We start from the raw sequence: 15,337 nt of genomic DNA, 5'->3' as shown, positions 1-15,337 counted from the left end.
CACAGAGGCAGAAAGCACACTTCTTGACACTCGTAGGTCCAACCAAAGTGTCCCTGCTGGTCTGCTGAATGGTGGGGGACAATGGCGCCACCGTGTGGACAAACACATACAAAAACATGGCTGCTGGCTGAAGTTGAATCAGCTGGAGGACAAAAAAGAGACTTTTTAAAAAAGGTGTGTGTGTGTGTGTGTGTGTGTGTGAGAAGAGAGAGAGGGACTGAGAGAGAGAGAGAGAGAGAAAGGGGGAGGAAAGAGAGACGTCATCTGCTCGGCTGGAGTTCTGGACGCAGAACATCTGAGCACCGTCCGGAGGAAGTACAGTGGCTGCAGTGTGAGGCGGGACAGAGCGGCCCCTGTGCCGGCCTGGTGCCCACACCCCCTCCCCACCCCGCGCCGGAGCAGAGGGCGTCCGCAGGGGGTGTGTATGCGTTCGTGCGTTCCTTCGTTCGTGCGTGCGTGAGGAACATGGCTTCTTCCCCGGTCACCCCAGCGTCCTCGGGAGGAGAGACACCTTCACCAGCCGGGTGCCGAGAGCCCGCTCCCGCCAGACAGGTACCCGCGTGTGCACGCTCCTCACAAACCAAGGCAGAGCCGCGGAAACCCGCCCGGGACGTCTGCAGTCACGCCGTGCACGCGTGAACGCATGCACGTCGCTCCGGCTCGTCCACATCTGGCTGTTGACGCTGGAGTCTTATTTGTGTTTGTTCCGGCCGCTGCCTCAGAAAGTTCTGAGCGCTCACGTCATCCGGCGTGGCTCCTGGGCCGGGAGGGGGTGAGAGGCGGCGGGTTGTGACGTTCTTCCTGGGACCCAGCAGAGCTGAGTGGCTTCTGTGGTGTCTGGTCAGGGTGAGAGGGTTCTGGACCAGCTTCAGACGGGTCTCTGCTGGTCTGCCTGAGTGCGGACTCATCAGCTCTCATCACCGACGGGGCTGGCGACCGGCGCACTGGTCACCAGTCCGTGGTCGTGCCAGGGTGCTCTAGACCGACGCCATAGTAACAGGTGCATGCTTGAATCACGGGACCAGCCGAGGTCAGAGCCTTCCTGCTGGGAGGTTCTGGAGCTCTTACTGTTGGACTGATGTGACCTCAGAGTGATTCTTTAAGTTGATTATTGTTGTCCAGTTTATCTGAAATTAGACTGAATGGAGGCTAACGGCTAACGCCCACGCGAAGGTCACGATCTGCTTTTAGCTTCTTCTCTGATTCCAGAGACAAACGGCGCTAAGCTACTGCTACTACTGTTTATCGTTGTCTTTTTCAAGTTGAGCTGGGATGCCATATCACCCTTGACCTTTGACCTGGGATGAAACTGTCGTTCAGTGAACGAGCCGACTTGCCGGCTGTTTGAAGCCGCCGGGTTGAAGGTGTGTACGCTCCGGTTGGAGAGACTGAAATTTGCCCGACCTAAAATGATGTAGAACCTCCAAACATGAGCCTGTCCACTGTCCGTGCGCACCACCAGGCTGTGGTGCACGTGGAAACCCTGATGGTGCAGTCTGGGTGAGCTTGTGCCACTTCTCCAGGGGGAAATCTGACGCAGGAGCCACGTTCGAACAGGGAAACTGCAACGTTAACGGAAAAGAGCCTTGTCCCTGGTCGTCTGCAGAGATGAGGTCTGCTTCGGGAGAGGGGGGGGGCTGAGTCCAACCAAGGCTCCGCAGGTGAGCCACTGCAAAATCCACAGGTGACGCTCCCATGTAGGGAGATACCAGCTGTCTGGATCAGCTGATCTGGAGGCTGCAGCTTCAGCCCACTGTGGAAAAACAGGCTGTCAGAGGGTTTTTAGCCTGAATAAGGAGGTGAACAGCTCTTTGCACCAGGACTCCATCTGTCACGTCAGTGTGGGAGTGGAGGAACACAAAGACTGGGCCGCTAATATCGCCCCGTTTGTTTCCTGAGCCCTTTTTCTGCCCTCGCCCACACACCTGATTTGCTGAACATGTGGAGGCGCTGACATGCTAACGCATCGGCACAACCTGAAAACATTTCCATTTCTGCCACCATCACAAATCGGCCTGGCGTGCTGTGTTACAGCGGTGGCACGGCGGCGGGGAAGCCTGTGCGCTAACTTTCCTGCTGGTTAAGAGCAGATGAGAGACTTTGACATCCAGTGTTCTTCAGGAGGGTTTAGAAGCAGCTTAGTTGTGCTCCTGGTCTTTAACCTGCGCTGTTCCAAACATCCCGCGAGTCCATGGGGAAGGAACGCGCTGGAAGGTCGGACACACACACACACTCACACTGAGGGTGTCTGTCAACCTGCATGGTTTCAGACTGGGAATACGTCCTATAGACCAATTTATGATCCAGCAAGCTAATGCTAATCATGCTAAAGCAGCTGATGTTAATGCAACGAAAGCCTGATTTGCAGGAACCAGCTGTGGTCCACCCCACCAGGGCCGTGTGTGTGTGTGTGTGTGTGTGTGTGTGTGTGCCGCGTCATCGTCGTTTCCAGTGATCTGGTTTCCTCTGAATCGGCTACGTCCACTCAGACCAAACCAGACCGCTGCGTCCGTCTCCCATTTATTACATTCACAAATGTTATTATAGCCCCTGCAGATCAGAGCGAGGGAGAGCTGAGTGAGTGTGTGTGTGTGTGTGTGTGTGTGTGTGTGGTGTGTGTGTGTGTGTGTGTGTGTGTGTGTGTGTGTGTGTTAAAAGAGAATCCATTTTTAATGAAGCTGCCCTCAGAGAGCTGTCACATGTTGTTTTAAATATCCATAATTGATTGGGTGATAAATGTCCTGCTGGAGACGAGGCTCAGCATTCCAGGTCATCAGTGTTCTCGTGTTAGTTACTCTGTATCTGTCCTACGTTTAAGTGACTGGGCATCATTCTCGAGATTCCTTCACGGATTCCTCTTAATATTTACTGATTTATTTATCTTAATTTATCTTTAATTTACACATTTTCCCAGGACACCCCTTGAGTCGGCTGACTTCACTGCTCACTGTCATGTAGAGTTCAGTGTCTGCGCCTGTCGAACTTCACGGTGAGAGAGTGGGTGCAGATTTATGATCCGTTCTCCTGGTCGGCCTTTTGAGGGTCATGTGATCTGCACCCAGGAATAGCCAGGTGACTTGTGTGGAGGTCAGGAGATGAAACAGGACACACCGGTGGGCAGCTGTTTGATGATGAATGGAAACTTTTATGTCCGTGACCTTTCAAAGACTTCCGGAAGTGCACAGCCACACCCCCGTGCAATATCCGGTAACAGCCGCCAGAGGGCGCCGTTCGACAGGTGAGCGAAACATCGCCATCATGGCGTCAAGCCCAAATCTGATCAATTAACACCGATAAGCTTTATAAAGCAGCTGCTGTGGGAAATCAACAGTGAAATTATTCAGAGAAACAGATGAAAACCCGTAAAAACCCCTCACAACAAAACAGGATGGAATTTTTGCAGGAAGTGTAAAATATGGTCAAATTCCCAATTTATTTAGGCAGATTATTGTTTATTCACACAGATGATAAAAAGAGACAAATGTGTCCCGTTCATGTCACAGTGCACCTGTGTGTGTGTGTGTGTGTGTGTTGTGTGTGTGTGTGTGTGTGTGTGTGTGTGTGTGTGTGTGTGTGTGTGTTTAGGTTAAGCTGGGCTGATTTCACTGAAGGTGTAGCACCTCACTCAGATGAGGGAGGGGGGACATTTCTAACCTCGGTGAGGTCATCTGAGCTGACGGTGTGTTTGCGACCCCGCCCGTCTTTGTCTCCATGTCGGCCCTCCTCCAGCCCCCACTGGTATTTTCCTCTCCGGTGTTCTGATTTGGCCTGTTGCCCTGACAACAGACAGACACTGATGTGAGGGTTTCCTAGGAGACGGGATAGAGGAGGGATTCTCTGGCTGTGTGGCTGCCTGTGGGTCAAATATGACTGAAAGTGATGTCAGAGCTGGGGGGGTTGTTGAGGTGGCTGTGATGAAGCTGGGTGTACTGGAATAACTGGTGAAACATGACATCACCGTCCACGTTTGGTGGCATTTTTCTTACAAATCAGGAGTGTCAGAGCCGCTAGTGTGGGGTAAAAAGTGATTTTTAAACTGCCATCCTGACATTTCTGTCCATGTTTATACCATTTTTAATAGATAACATTTTCAATTTCAGCACTACCGGTGTTTGTGATTATGAAAACACTCTTCTGCTCCATTTCTGCACTAATTATTAATGAATTCCTCTTAATTGATGTGCTTTCTTGCTCTAAGCTGTGGTTGGAGTGAAGCAGCTACTCATTTTTTCGCGGGGGGTACAGGGTTTATTTGCCCTCTCCTCTCTCTTTTCCCTTTCCCCTCTTTGTTCTCCTCTTTCATCTCTTCCTCATCCAGCTACACGTGTTTGATGTGCCAACGGGGAAAACCAGCAGCTACTAGTGAAAACATCTCTTTGGTTGCCATGGTTGTTCATGTAGATGCAGTCGCTATAGCAACGCTGCTTCCGAGGCCAGGGCAGGAAGTGTGTCAGCAGGGGTTCAGGTGGAGACAGACGGTCTCGGACCACGCTGGTGGCTAGAGAAATGGGTTGGTTTTGTCCATTACAGACGCTGACCCAGAGCCACATCTTTCTGTCTGTCCATCCGAGGCCGTTGCTTTTGAGTTAAAAGATCGCGGTAACATTTGTTTCCAGGCCAAAGGTCAAAGGTCATGTCCTTCTCTGCTGCCACAGAAGAACACATTTCTTTTACCTATGAGGTTCAATCAGTCAGGGCTGAAAAGGTGCCGAAATGTCACCCCTTACCATTCATGTTCACGTTCACAGAGGCGCAGGAGGAGATCTGTGACCTGTCCCTGATCATCGGGGGGGGGATGGATCACTGCCACGGATCGATGGATCAGTCGATCCCTTGTTATCAGTCTGAAGTCGGTGTCCTCAACGGTGGCCTCTAAAGCCTGTTGTGTTTCCATGCAGACGCAGCACAGCGGCGATGTCACATACGTCCTTCTGAAGGAGGTGTAGTGTTGTTTATTACCGCAGGATGATCTGGCGGATCTGTTTAAAAACTACAGATTACTCCTACAGGAGACACAACATCCATTACTGTCATCCAATCAGCTGGGTCCATTTGTGCAGCCGCCGTATTTAACCCCTCCACCCCTCCCAGCTCATTAAATATTCAGAAGGGCTGCTCCAAGGGCAGATGGCCCCTCCCTCCCGACCAGGCGTCCAGCTGATGGCGCACGTGACCGAAGGAGGGGAACAAAGATGAAGCTGCAGAAGAGGAGGGTTTCAGAAACCCTCCATTTCCACCATAACCTCAGCTGATGTATGGAACCGAGAAGTGTGTCAAATAAGTGCCCCAGAGCACCACACGCAGTTCACACTCTCAACATGTGTGTGTGCGGCGCTCCCTGCTCCAGCGCTTCCTGCTTCAGAACACAACGTCACGGCCACCAGGATAATAATAATAGCAATAAAATGAGAGAGCAACTCAGCTGAGAGTGCTGGAGCCTTTTCAAGTGCTGATGGAGCCTGAAAATACGGCCCACCACATGCATTTACACACAAAACCACACCCACTTGCCCCAGATGACGCCAGACAACACTACAATCAAAGCTCCAGACGGCAATATTACACCCTGCACTGGGATTTTTCTGTCTACACAGGAAAGTGTTTCACTTCAGAGACGTTAGATGAGGCTGGACGACGGTGAAAATAACACTGACTTGATCACCCAGAGGTCACCCATAATAGGACTGTGAGCACAACACTCGGAGAACGTTTGTTACGCCACACGCATGCATTTTACTAACAAAGTGAGGACATCTTTGGGCCGTGGGGACATTTTGTCTTGTTGGGGCTGCAGGATGTCCTCACAAAGTAAGAAGTATCAGTTTGAGTGTGGAAGTATGTCAGGTCAGTGTGTAAAACGTCTTTAATCTTGGTGTTTAATTGGGTGAGAGCAGGACAAAGATTATCCGTGTATTTCTCTCTCACACACACACACACACACACACACACACACACACAGACTCTTGGTGCTCATGTTTACATTGAACTTGAGCAGCTACATACACGTTTACACTCTGTAGGCCGTTGGCAGGTCAAAGGTCAGGACCCAGTGCTGGAGGTGACTGGAATCCCACCAATCCTCAAACATGACAGCAAGGTTCCAGTGTTGAGCGTCTTCGCCTCATGTCCTTCTCACCCATGTCTCAACCTTGGACTGTCTCACAGCTGAGGGTGAAAGGGTGAACAACACTCCGCTGTGCTTCTGAGCAGGAAACTACCTAAAAAAGACAGAACCACAGAACCACAGCCTGTCAGCGGTCGGTGGACTGATGGATGATGAAAACATCTCCCGCTCCGAGTGTTCCTCACAGCTGAAGGCTGCTCCTCCCTCACAGACTGATAGCCAGAGGCCATCGGTCTGTGAGGGAGGGGAGCGCGTTAAAGACCCTACTGCCGTCAGACAACAAAGACCCTCTTATTGGGTCGGGACACCGAACCCAAAGCAAACCGTCTGCCGTTTCAGACCGGAGCACAGGAAGGAGGATTCATAGTTTTCTGGTTAACCAGTAAGAACTGGGCAGCTGAAACACCTGTATACCTGTGCTGAGCGCCTGTAATAAGCGTGGGAACCTGAAACTCCCGCTAACTGGACCCAACTGGCCAGCGGGTCGGGTCACACATGTTTGTGTTCTGGGGAAGAATTTAAATGCGACACACGCCCCTCTTACATCCATACGTATACACGCATGGATGCTTGCGTGCATGGCTAGTCTTTTCCACAGTTTCTAGATACATGCTGGTGGCAGCTGCTGTCATAGCAACGCCATTGTGCTCCCTCCCACCTCCCTCCACTCTCCTCCCTCTCCCTCTCCCTGACCCCCCCCCAACTCAATCTGCCTGGCTCAGCGCTCCACACAGCCAGAGAGCGCAGAGGATTGGGCAGGAGAGAGGTCGGCTGGCTTCAGTTACCGTGGAGGGGGGGACACAACAGAACCAGGACTGTTCTTCAGAGGCGTGGGGTTGTTATCTGCAGGGACAATGAGTGAGGACAACCACTCCCACTACAGGCTGGACCCCAGCGACCGCCTCAGCGGGCTGGGACAGAGGAAGAAGAGACCCAAGAAGGTAAAAGTAAAGGGGCTCAGGGAGCGCCGTGGTTACGGGGAGGCTGCTCCCAGCAGGAGAGCAGGAGGTCGTGGGGGTGGGGCAGGTGGAGCAGGTGTGTGTGGACGGGTGATAGTAGAGGTGATGGTTCTATATATCAATGAGATGTTTGAGCGCAATCCTGATCTTTCCAACTGATTTTATTCCCCGTCCATCTTCATCCCTGGAAGATGGTTCCTGCTGAAGATGTTCCTGCATCTCAGCCCAGCTGAGTCCTGGTGTGGTCCTGTTGTTGTTGCCGCTCAGAGCGCCGTGGTAGTGAGTAGTAGTGGGAGGCTCCTCTCACATGCTGACAGGGTGGGTCCCTGCCTGGCTGCTGCGCCTCTTTGTGTGCCTGTTGTTGTGCGAGGCAGCACACCCAGGGAACAGCCCTCTGGAGACCTTCCACCTCTACACCTCAGCCTTTTCTTGCTGCTGCGATTTTTATTTGTGGGCTCTGTGGTCAGCAATTACCATGATTATTGGAGTGTGTGTGTGTGTGTGTGTGTGTTAATTTCCATCACAACCTCTTGGCCAAGAGGCAGAATGCTTGCAGTGTAAAACATCACACACACATGCAATATCTGCCCCTAACCCCCCCCAGGCTGATGAGATGCCCTCAGCGTTCAGCAGCTCCAGAGCAACAATCGATCACCATGTTCATCACCTGCCAAGAAACTGTAACAGGCCTAACGCAGCGAGTGTGTCTGACAGACGTGCAGCCCAGCTCACTTGAATGAGATAGAAACACTAAAAGAAAAGGGCAAATATTTGAAATGTCACGATGTAATCAGCATTTGGCCACGCCTCCTTGTGGAAATGTTAGGTTCTGCTTTTGGGACACTTCTTCAGTGGTCCTAAACGTTCATCGTTGTGATGTTGTAGATTGAGGATCTCCTTTATCTCAGCGCGCTTGTTCATCAACAGGATCTGGTACATGTCATAACCAGTTTATGCTGCACCTTCTGGTTCTCATCCCTCATTGAGCTGAACACACAGGGCAGGTGGGCGGGAAAGTGTCTGCCAGCAGGGGGCCTCTCAGAGAGGGTGGATGAATTATAGATATGCTTCCCCCGTTCCCCCGGTGACCTGTGGGTGCACGCAGGTCGCTCCACTGTGCTGCTGCCGTCCTTCATATCTGCTGAGATTAATATTGATAATGATGAGGATGATGGTGCTGATGAGGGTGATGAGGATGATGATGATGGTGATGAGGATGTGGATGATGGTGATGAGGATGTAATGAGGATGATGATGGTAATGATGATGATGCTGTTGATGATGTGGATGGTGATGATGGTGATGAGGATGATGATGATGATGATGCTGTTGATGATGTGGATGAGGATGATGATGATGATGCTGTTGATGATGATGGTGATGAGGATGATGATGGTGCTGTGAGGATGAGGATGAGGATGGTTGATGATGATGATGATGATGATGATGATGATGGTGCTGCTGCTGTTGATGATGTGGATGATGATGATGTTACTGTAATGAGGATGATGATGTAATGATGAAGATGGTGTTGTGAGGATGAGGATGAGAATGAGGATGGTTGATGATGATGGTGCTGTGAGGATGAGAATGAGGATGGTTGATGATGATGATGATGATGGTGGTGATGAAGAGGACGTGATAATAATGGTGATGCTGTTTATGGTGATGATTATGATGACGATGTTGATTATGGTGATGATGGTGATGATGAGGATGTAATGATGATGTAATGATGCTGATTGTTGTGATGGTGATGATGATGATGATGATGATGATCTTGACATCAGTTCAGTTTAGTCAGTGAATTTTAATGTAAATCCTGTTGTTCACTGACATAAAGTCTCTATAAACGAGTCATCAGAGCTGCTTCTGTCAGGTCAGCACATCTGGAAAGACAAACATCTGCTCACGACCCTGAATAACTCCCATCCACCTCGCCCTCCAGGCACCGCTCACTCACACCCACTGAGCCTTGAGCGTTTCACCTGACTTTATTCTGACTGAATCAACCCGGGACACGAGAAAACGCCACCACGTCGCAGCCATCGAACCTGTTTCAACTGGAGACACACAAATCTGTTCTTAAGTCCTGGCAGTTTTCATGCTGACGCAGGGGTCACACGGAGGAGTGGGATTAAAGTCAAGACTGGGATTAAGACTACATCTGTGTGTGTGAGTGTGTGTGGGGGTGTGTGTGTGTGTTTGACCCCCCTTCCATGTTGCTTCTTTTGGACAGTAAATAACCACACAGATGGCCTGTAAGAAAGACACACAGATATCACCATGGCAACCAAATCCCAGCCGCCAAAAAGAAAACTCCCATCTGAAAACATGTGAAGTTGATGCCTGTCAGCTCACATTCATGTTATAACACGCTTATTACTCTAATAAATAGGTTCAAACTGCTACCAGTACTGCTGAGAGAACCAGTTTAAAATATTAAAATTAGAAAATGAGTTTTTGTTGTTTGTTGTTTACATTATTTGTATAATATAATTAGTATAATTAGATAATTTTGGGGTTTGTAATCTGGAGTTTCTCTAGTCTACAGACAATTTTGACTGTAACAGAAGCTAAATTAACAAACCAAACCGTTTCTTTAAGAATTGTGGTCTCAGAGCTGTTCGGAAAAGTGTCCCGTTGGTGGACAGAGTCTTGTCCAATGGCGTCATTGGTTTGGGGCTGAGTGATTGAGTGGATGAACTTGTCCTCGTGGCGTCTCAGCACATTGGCGCAGCCTTCAACTCAGGATCAGGTTTAACCCTCTGACCTCAAACATCAGAAGGTTCTTCTCTCTTTACTGGATGAGGAAGATTTATGAACGTAGCAGCTCACGTCCAACATGACAAGAGTGGGTCTCATCCGTGAAGACAGCCTCTCACTGATGTGGACGAATGTTCATCGTGGTGAATGTTCCGGAGCTGCATCGTAGTGTAAACATCCGTACCTCCCCTCTCCTCCTCTGCCTCCCCCCCGAGCCATAATGGCGGCCCAGTCCAGCGGTGTTGCTAATCCAGTTAGCTCAGCTCTGTAGATGCACCCATTCACTGAGTCTCACCACCAACGCAACCTTTTGTTGCGGCTAATCTCATTGGCACAGACACACCACACACAAATACCCCCCCAGGTAGTGATGAAGAGAGACAGGACGTCCCGCTCTGTCAGCAGTGTTGAGTTCATTCTGATGTCCTATCCCGACAGATTAGCCGTCGCTGGCTAACGTGTGAAACACGATCAACCACAACGAACCTGAAAATCAAGCCGTTCCTTCCTTCTGTGACGGTTCCAGCCAGCACGGAGCAGCAGGAGCCTCCAGGAGCTGCCGGAGCCTCTGCCAACGGGCTCATGCAGGAGATTAGGCTCCTTGATGAGTTTGGTCACAAATCAAAATTAATCCCAAGTTTCACCATTTGGTTCATTTCCTTGCCAAGGAGCGGGCTTGTCATTAGTCGCTGCTTTCAGCCAAGACTGAATCCCACATCCTCTGTGGTCCCCCCCATCTCTAAAGATATTTTTAAACACAGAGCGCGAGGCTAATGGCTAAGCTATCCCAGGGGTCTCAGACCACTGTCGGAGTCCTGAGGAAGACCACGACCAATGACCGAGCTTGGTGTTTTCCTAATATTAGACAGGATCCATAATCAGCGGATGTGATCGGGCATCATCTGTATTTACATCAGAAAGGATTTTTGTGACATTTGAGAAGAACCCTTCTGACACGGATGTGAGATGAGCGACATTGGAGAGAGGAAAGGGAGCAGAAGGGTGGAAAAGAAAAGGTCAGTTTATTTCATCACACAGGCTGAGTCAGCCACGTTCCCGTTATTCCCATTTTTTGAAGCATTTGTGATGTCAAAGGTGGACATTCCTGGGAGGTGCCTGGCTGCTGATGAACTCAAAGCCGTTTTCCGATGAAGAGGACAGTTGGAGTCATGGCTGCAGGAGATGTGACGGCTCTCTGGGCAGAGACAGAGCAAGGCCTGTTCAGAGGGACAGAAGATGGCCTTGTTACGCAAGAACTTCCACTGGATCCACGTTCCTCCGGCCCCTGTGACACAGAGGATTGTAAAAGAAAAACAGGCAGCGCTGTGTGGCCGATCTTGGAGATCTTTGTTGATGTTTTGCTCAGGGTTTCGAAGGAGTTCATCAGATACAATAGAGCTCTCAGAAGAGAAGAGTCTTCATTCACCGAGCTGACAGCCGCTTACAGACAGGAACATCCTCCACCGCTCCTGCCCCGGTTCAAGGCAGCAGGAACTCCCACAGAATCCAGTTAAAAGCAGATGTTTAATGGGGAAAACTGAGCAGGTTTTCACAGGAAATTCTCTGGAATATGAAGATGCTAGAAGGCAGATGGGGGTGGGGTCTTTAAAGACACTTTACACACACACACGCACACACACTGCACCTGTGCTACATGTACTATGCTAACAGATGCTGGTTCAGAGCCAGAGAACAACCCTGACATGGATTTTCATGGGTTGTAGCTGCAGACCCCACCCCCACCTCAAGTGTCCTGAGGCTGTGAGTAATGACACCCCCACCCCCTTAAGTCTCATCTCCCCTCCCCCCTTAGCCTCCATACATTATGCAACACCCAGTAGGGTGTGTGTGTGTGTGTGTGTGTGCATGTGCGTGTGTGTGTGTGTGTGCGTGAGCGTGTGTGTGGGTGTGTGTGTGTGTGTGTGTGTGTGTGTGTGTGTGTGTGTGTGTGTGTGTGTGTGTTTCAGTATAAATATGCCTGAAATCAGCCTCCATGAGTGAATTCACTGAATCTGCAGGACTGTGAGGGCCTGATGCCAGTGCCCCCCATGGAGCAGCACAATCCCTCCTTTGCTGGCCTTTCTTTCATTAAAGGGGACATTTTAAAGTTTTTTTTGTTTTTGTTTGTTGAGTATTTTTTTGTTTATTCTGATACGACTTTTCTCCGTTTACTGTTTTCGTCCAATACTACAGGTTAAAGACGCAGTTACAGCGACTATGTTCGAGCTGTGGCGACACTTATTGACCAAAGCTGGTTACTACAACCATTAAACAATGGGAATTATTATTCTTATTGTTATTGTTATTATTATTATTATTATTATTGTTATTATTGTTATTCTTATTCTTATTCTTCTTATTATTATCATCATCATTATCAACAACTGCAGCAACAACAATAATAATAATAATCGTATTATTATTATTGATGTTGTTGTTATTGTTGTTATACTGGTTAAAAACATATTTTACTTAAACGGAAAGGAAAATATGATACCATTCTGCAGCATTACCACAGCTATAATATAGGAACAACTCTTACCAAACTTGACTCTCCACTGTCTCGGCCACGTGCAACAGTTTCCTTGTGCACGATTCAGCAAACTAAACATGATGTAATGAGAAGAAAACAACGCTGAACTCACATCTCTCCATATGATAGGAGATGTTCAGAGCTTTATTGTGATTGTTCATATCTGGACAGAAACACCAGCAGAAGCAATACTGACCAGCTTAACAGAACCAGTCTGACCAGAAGCTGAAGTTCCAGCCAGAACCAGATAATACAGCTCCTAGAGAATATTGTTAAAGGGTGGAATGTCTACATTGCCTGTGTGTGTGTTTGCGTGTGTGCATGTGTGCGTGCACGCTCATACACCCGCCCACTATTGTCTCTTTATTACACCAATCTGATTCTAGGTCAGTAGAAAAGTGTCCTCTATTTTTGTCCATTTAATCCCCTCTAAGAATGCACACACCCTGGTGTGCACGAGCGCGCGTGCCCATGTATGTGTGTGTGTGTGTGTGTGTGTGTGTGTGTGTGTTAATACCTTCAGCGTGTTACACACTAATCCACTCACAGTCAGGACGACTCTCCAGCCTCTTCCCCTTTTATCATCTTTCACACACAAACACACACACACACACACACACATGCACTTTCATGACAGCACACACTCTCACTCTGAGGCATCCGCGGACACCCACGCTGGAGGGACAGTTTCCTGGGGTGGTGTGGCCTCTCTGGGGGCATCCATGAGCACAGCCATGGTCGTTGGAGCGACAGGCCAGGTAGGCGCTGATCCGTGGCTTCTGTACGTGCACACGGTATTTATGTGGTAGCAGGTTGGAGCCTGTGTGACTGTGAAGCCACTCTTTTCCTGTTTGTGACCCGGCGTCGCCTTGTTTGGACGTTACCGTGGCAATGGCTGCGTGCCACGGAGACCTGACCGTGATGCGTGCACACCTGTGCTGCCAAAGCGTGCACCCTTCGCCCCTCCAAGCCTTCCATGTTGTCAGGCAGACTTGATTAGTGTTTGGGGGTTAAAATTAGTGCTTTTGAATTGTTGGAAACGGAGCCTGTGGAAGGTAAAGTGTGTCAGTAGGTGAGCATTGATCTCTGCTCATAAATCTGGGACACACACATCACGGAGAGATACGCTGCTGCTCCTGACGACGCCTCGCATCCCTGTTGCTAGGCAGTAGACAGGGGCCGGCAGGGTGTTCCAGATTCTAAACACGGATGCTAATATGATGCTTCCTGTGCATGATGCAACAGTCCTCTGCTGGGAGCATCACAGTCTCTGTGATGGCGTCATGATGTTGGAGTATCGTCCACGCTGGGTCACTGCTGCTGCAGATCAATCTGATACCAGTTCCACCAACTGACGATTGTTCTTATCAGCCAGAATTGCTTTAATCTTGCAAAAGTTCTTTGATCACATTCGTTTCTTTTTCTTTCTCTCTCTGCTTGGCCCCGCTAACAATCTGTTTTCTTAAGCAATTGAAATGAAACGATTTGAAAATGTTGTCCTGTGGTTTCCAACCAAGAGAATAATGGTGATTGTGTAAAAGCTTTCCGCTCCTATGAAGAGTAAATCATTTTACGTTGGACTGTGATGGGCCCGCTACGGCGATCTGGGCATCAGTGTGTTCATTTTTCGGCATAAAGGCAACAGCTTGTTATCGCTCATGAATCTCTTCATACTTGCGATGAGGTCAGCGGCACCACGAGCCACCGTCCACTTCACCAAAACCATTAATGGGCGTCTGCCCTCCACCAGGCGGGGTGGTGGTGAAGATGGCAGCTTTCTACAGATGGCAGACGCCCAGGAACAATAATCACACAACAATAAGCAGTGGTAGGGCTTATATGTGACCAATGCTAATCACTTCCTTAGCATCATGGCAGTATGAAAGTGGGGGCGGCCTGAAAACTGATGAGACCGTCCTTTTAACCTTGAGAACCTGATTCATGCCCTAAACACGGTGGTTCTGTTGGGTGGGTGTCCATCCAGGTGTGCTGGAGTGTTTATTACAGACACTGTGTGTTGTTTGGGAAGTGCTGTGTCGCATGAGGATAAGTGCTCTGGCCTGCTAACATGGTGATATCATTCCTCTCCCTGTCGTCCCGTTGAACCAATTACCTGAGCTCACATGTCCCGAGGACACGTGTCTGAGAGGTTACAGCTTTGTCAGGGGCTCCTCACGTCCAACTCTGCTCCCAGGAACTGAAAGGCAGATAGAAGCAGGTGTAGATCCTGTAATCTGTAAGACCCCCTCAGCCGATTATTGATATAATACACCCCAGATTAGAGGCCAAACAGCCAGCTTTTTCCCCCCTATTACCGGGGAATTTTTACAAAATTGTTGTAAATTTTGTCATCTACTGGTTCCTGCTCCTATCTTGTTTGGTGTTTTCACCACAACTGTGTTTATGTGTCACTTGATTAGAAACGCTTTTGGAGATCCACGTGATCCTGAAATCTACTGCAATTTCACCTGTGGCCACGTGAGGGCGACATTGAGTTGTGAAGCAGAAAGGGTGAGGCCCAGAAAGATGAACACGGCAGCCGCCGACTGCTGCAGGGTGTTGGTTTGATTCCAGCAGGGACAAAAGTCCGGTGGAACACCGACAGGGTCAGTCTGGCTTCACTTACTGTCTCATGAAGGAAAAGCTGACAGAACCCCCCGGAAGCTTAAATTTAGAGCGTATGCCACAGATGAACATGTTCAAATGAAGCTGCGTGTCTGTGTGTGCGCGTGTTCTGGTTCTGTTTTGTTCTGGAGCTGTGAAATCTCCCAGTCAGATTGTACCATTATGCAACACCTCAGGGGGTGAGGCTGAATGAGCTCACTGCTGCCCCCGCAGCTGCAGGTACTGTGGTACCGCCCTTGGTCTTCTATTTAAAAGACATTAGCGGCTGCTTTTGTGTCCAGTCCACACCACATTCCCTCCCCTCTCTCTTTGTGCTACTCACTGTCCCCT

At 49.4% G+C, this 15,337-nt stretch overlaps 1 protein-coding gene across 23 annotated transcripts in view; it reads left to right on the top strand.

Moving 5' to 3' along the window:
* Window positions 1-277: 277 nt before the first annotated feature.
* Window positions 278-15,337, top strand: part of ank2b (ankyrin 2b, neuronal) — a 62,885-nt gene continuing 47,825 nt past the window's right edge. For 6 of the 23 annotated variants that reach the window (XM_057026695.1, XM_057026699.1, XM_057026697.1 and 3 more), the window contains exon 1: window positions 287-552. In XM_057026695.1, the coding sequence (XP_056882675.1) occupies window positions 466-552 (87 nt within the window). In that variant the 5' untranslated portion in view covers window positions 287-465. Of the gene's footprint in view, window positions 553-6,851; window positions 7,066-12,956; window positions 13,141-15,337 lie in introns of those variants that run through there. The other 17 variants (XM_057026716.1, XM_057026713.1, XM_057026715.1 and 14 more) reach the window with 7 other exon arrangements.

Source organism: Takifugu flavidus, chromosome 3, assembly GCF_003711565.1.
Source record: "Takifugu flavidus isolate HTHZ2018 chromosome 3, ASM371156v2, whole genome shotgun sequence".
NCBI classification, from domain to species: Eukaryota; Metazoa; Chordata; class Actinopteri; order Tetraodontiformes; family Tetraodontidae; genus Takifugu; species Takifugu flavidus.
Note: the sequence above shows the minus strand (reverse complement) of the source record. Positions and strands in the feature narration are given on the sequence as shown.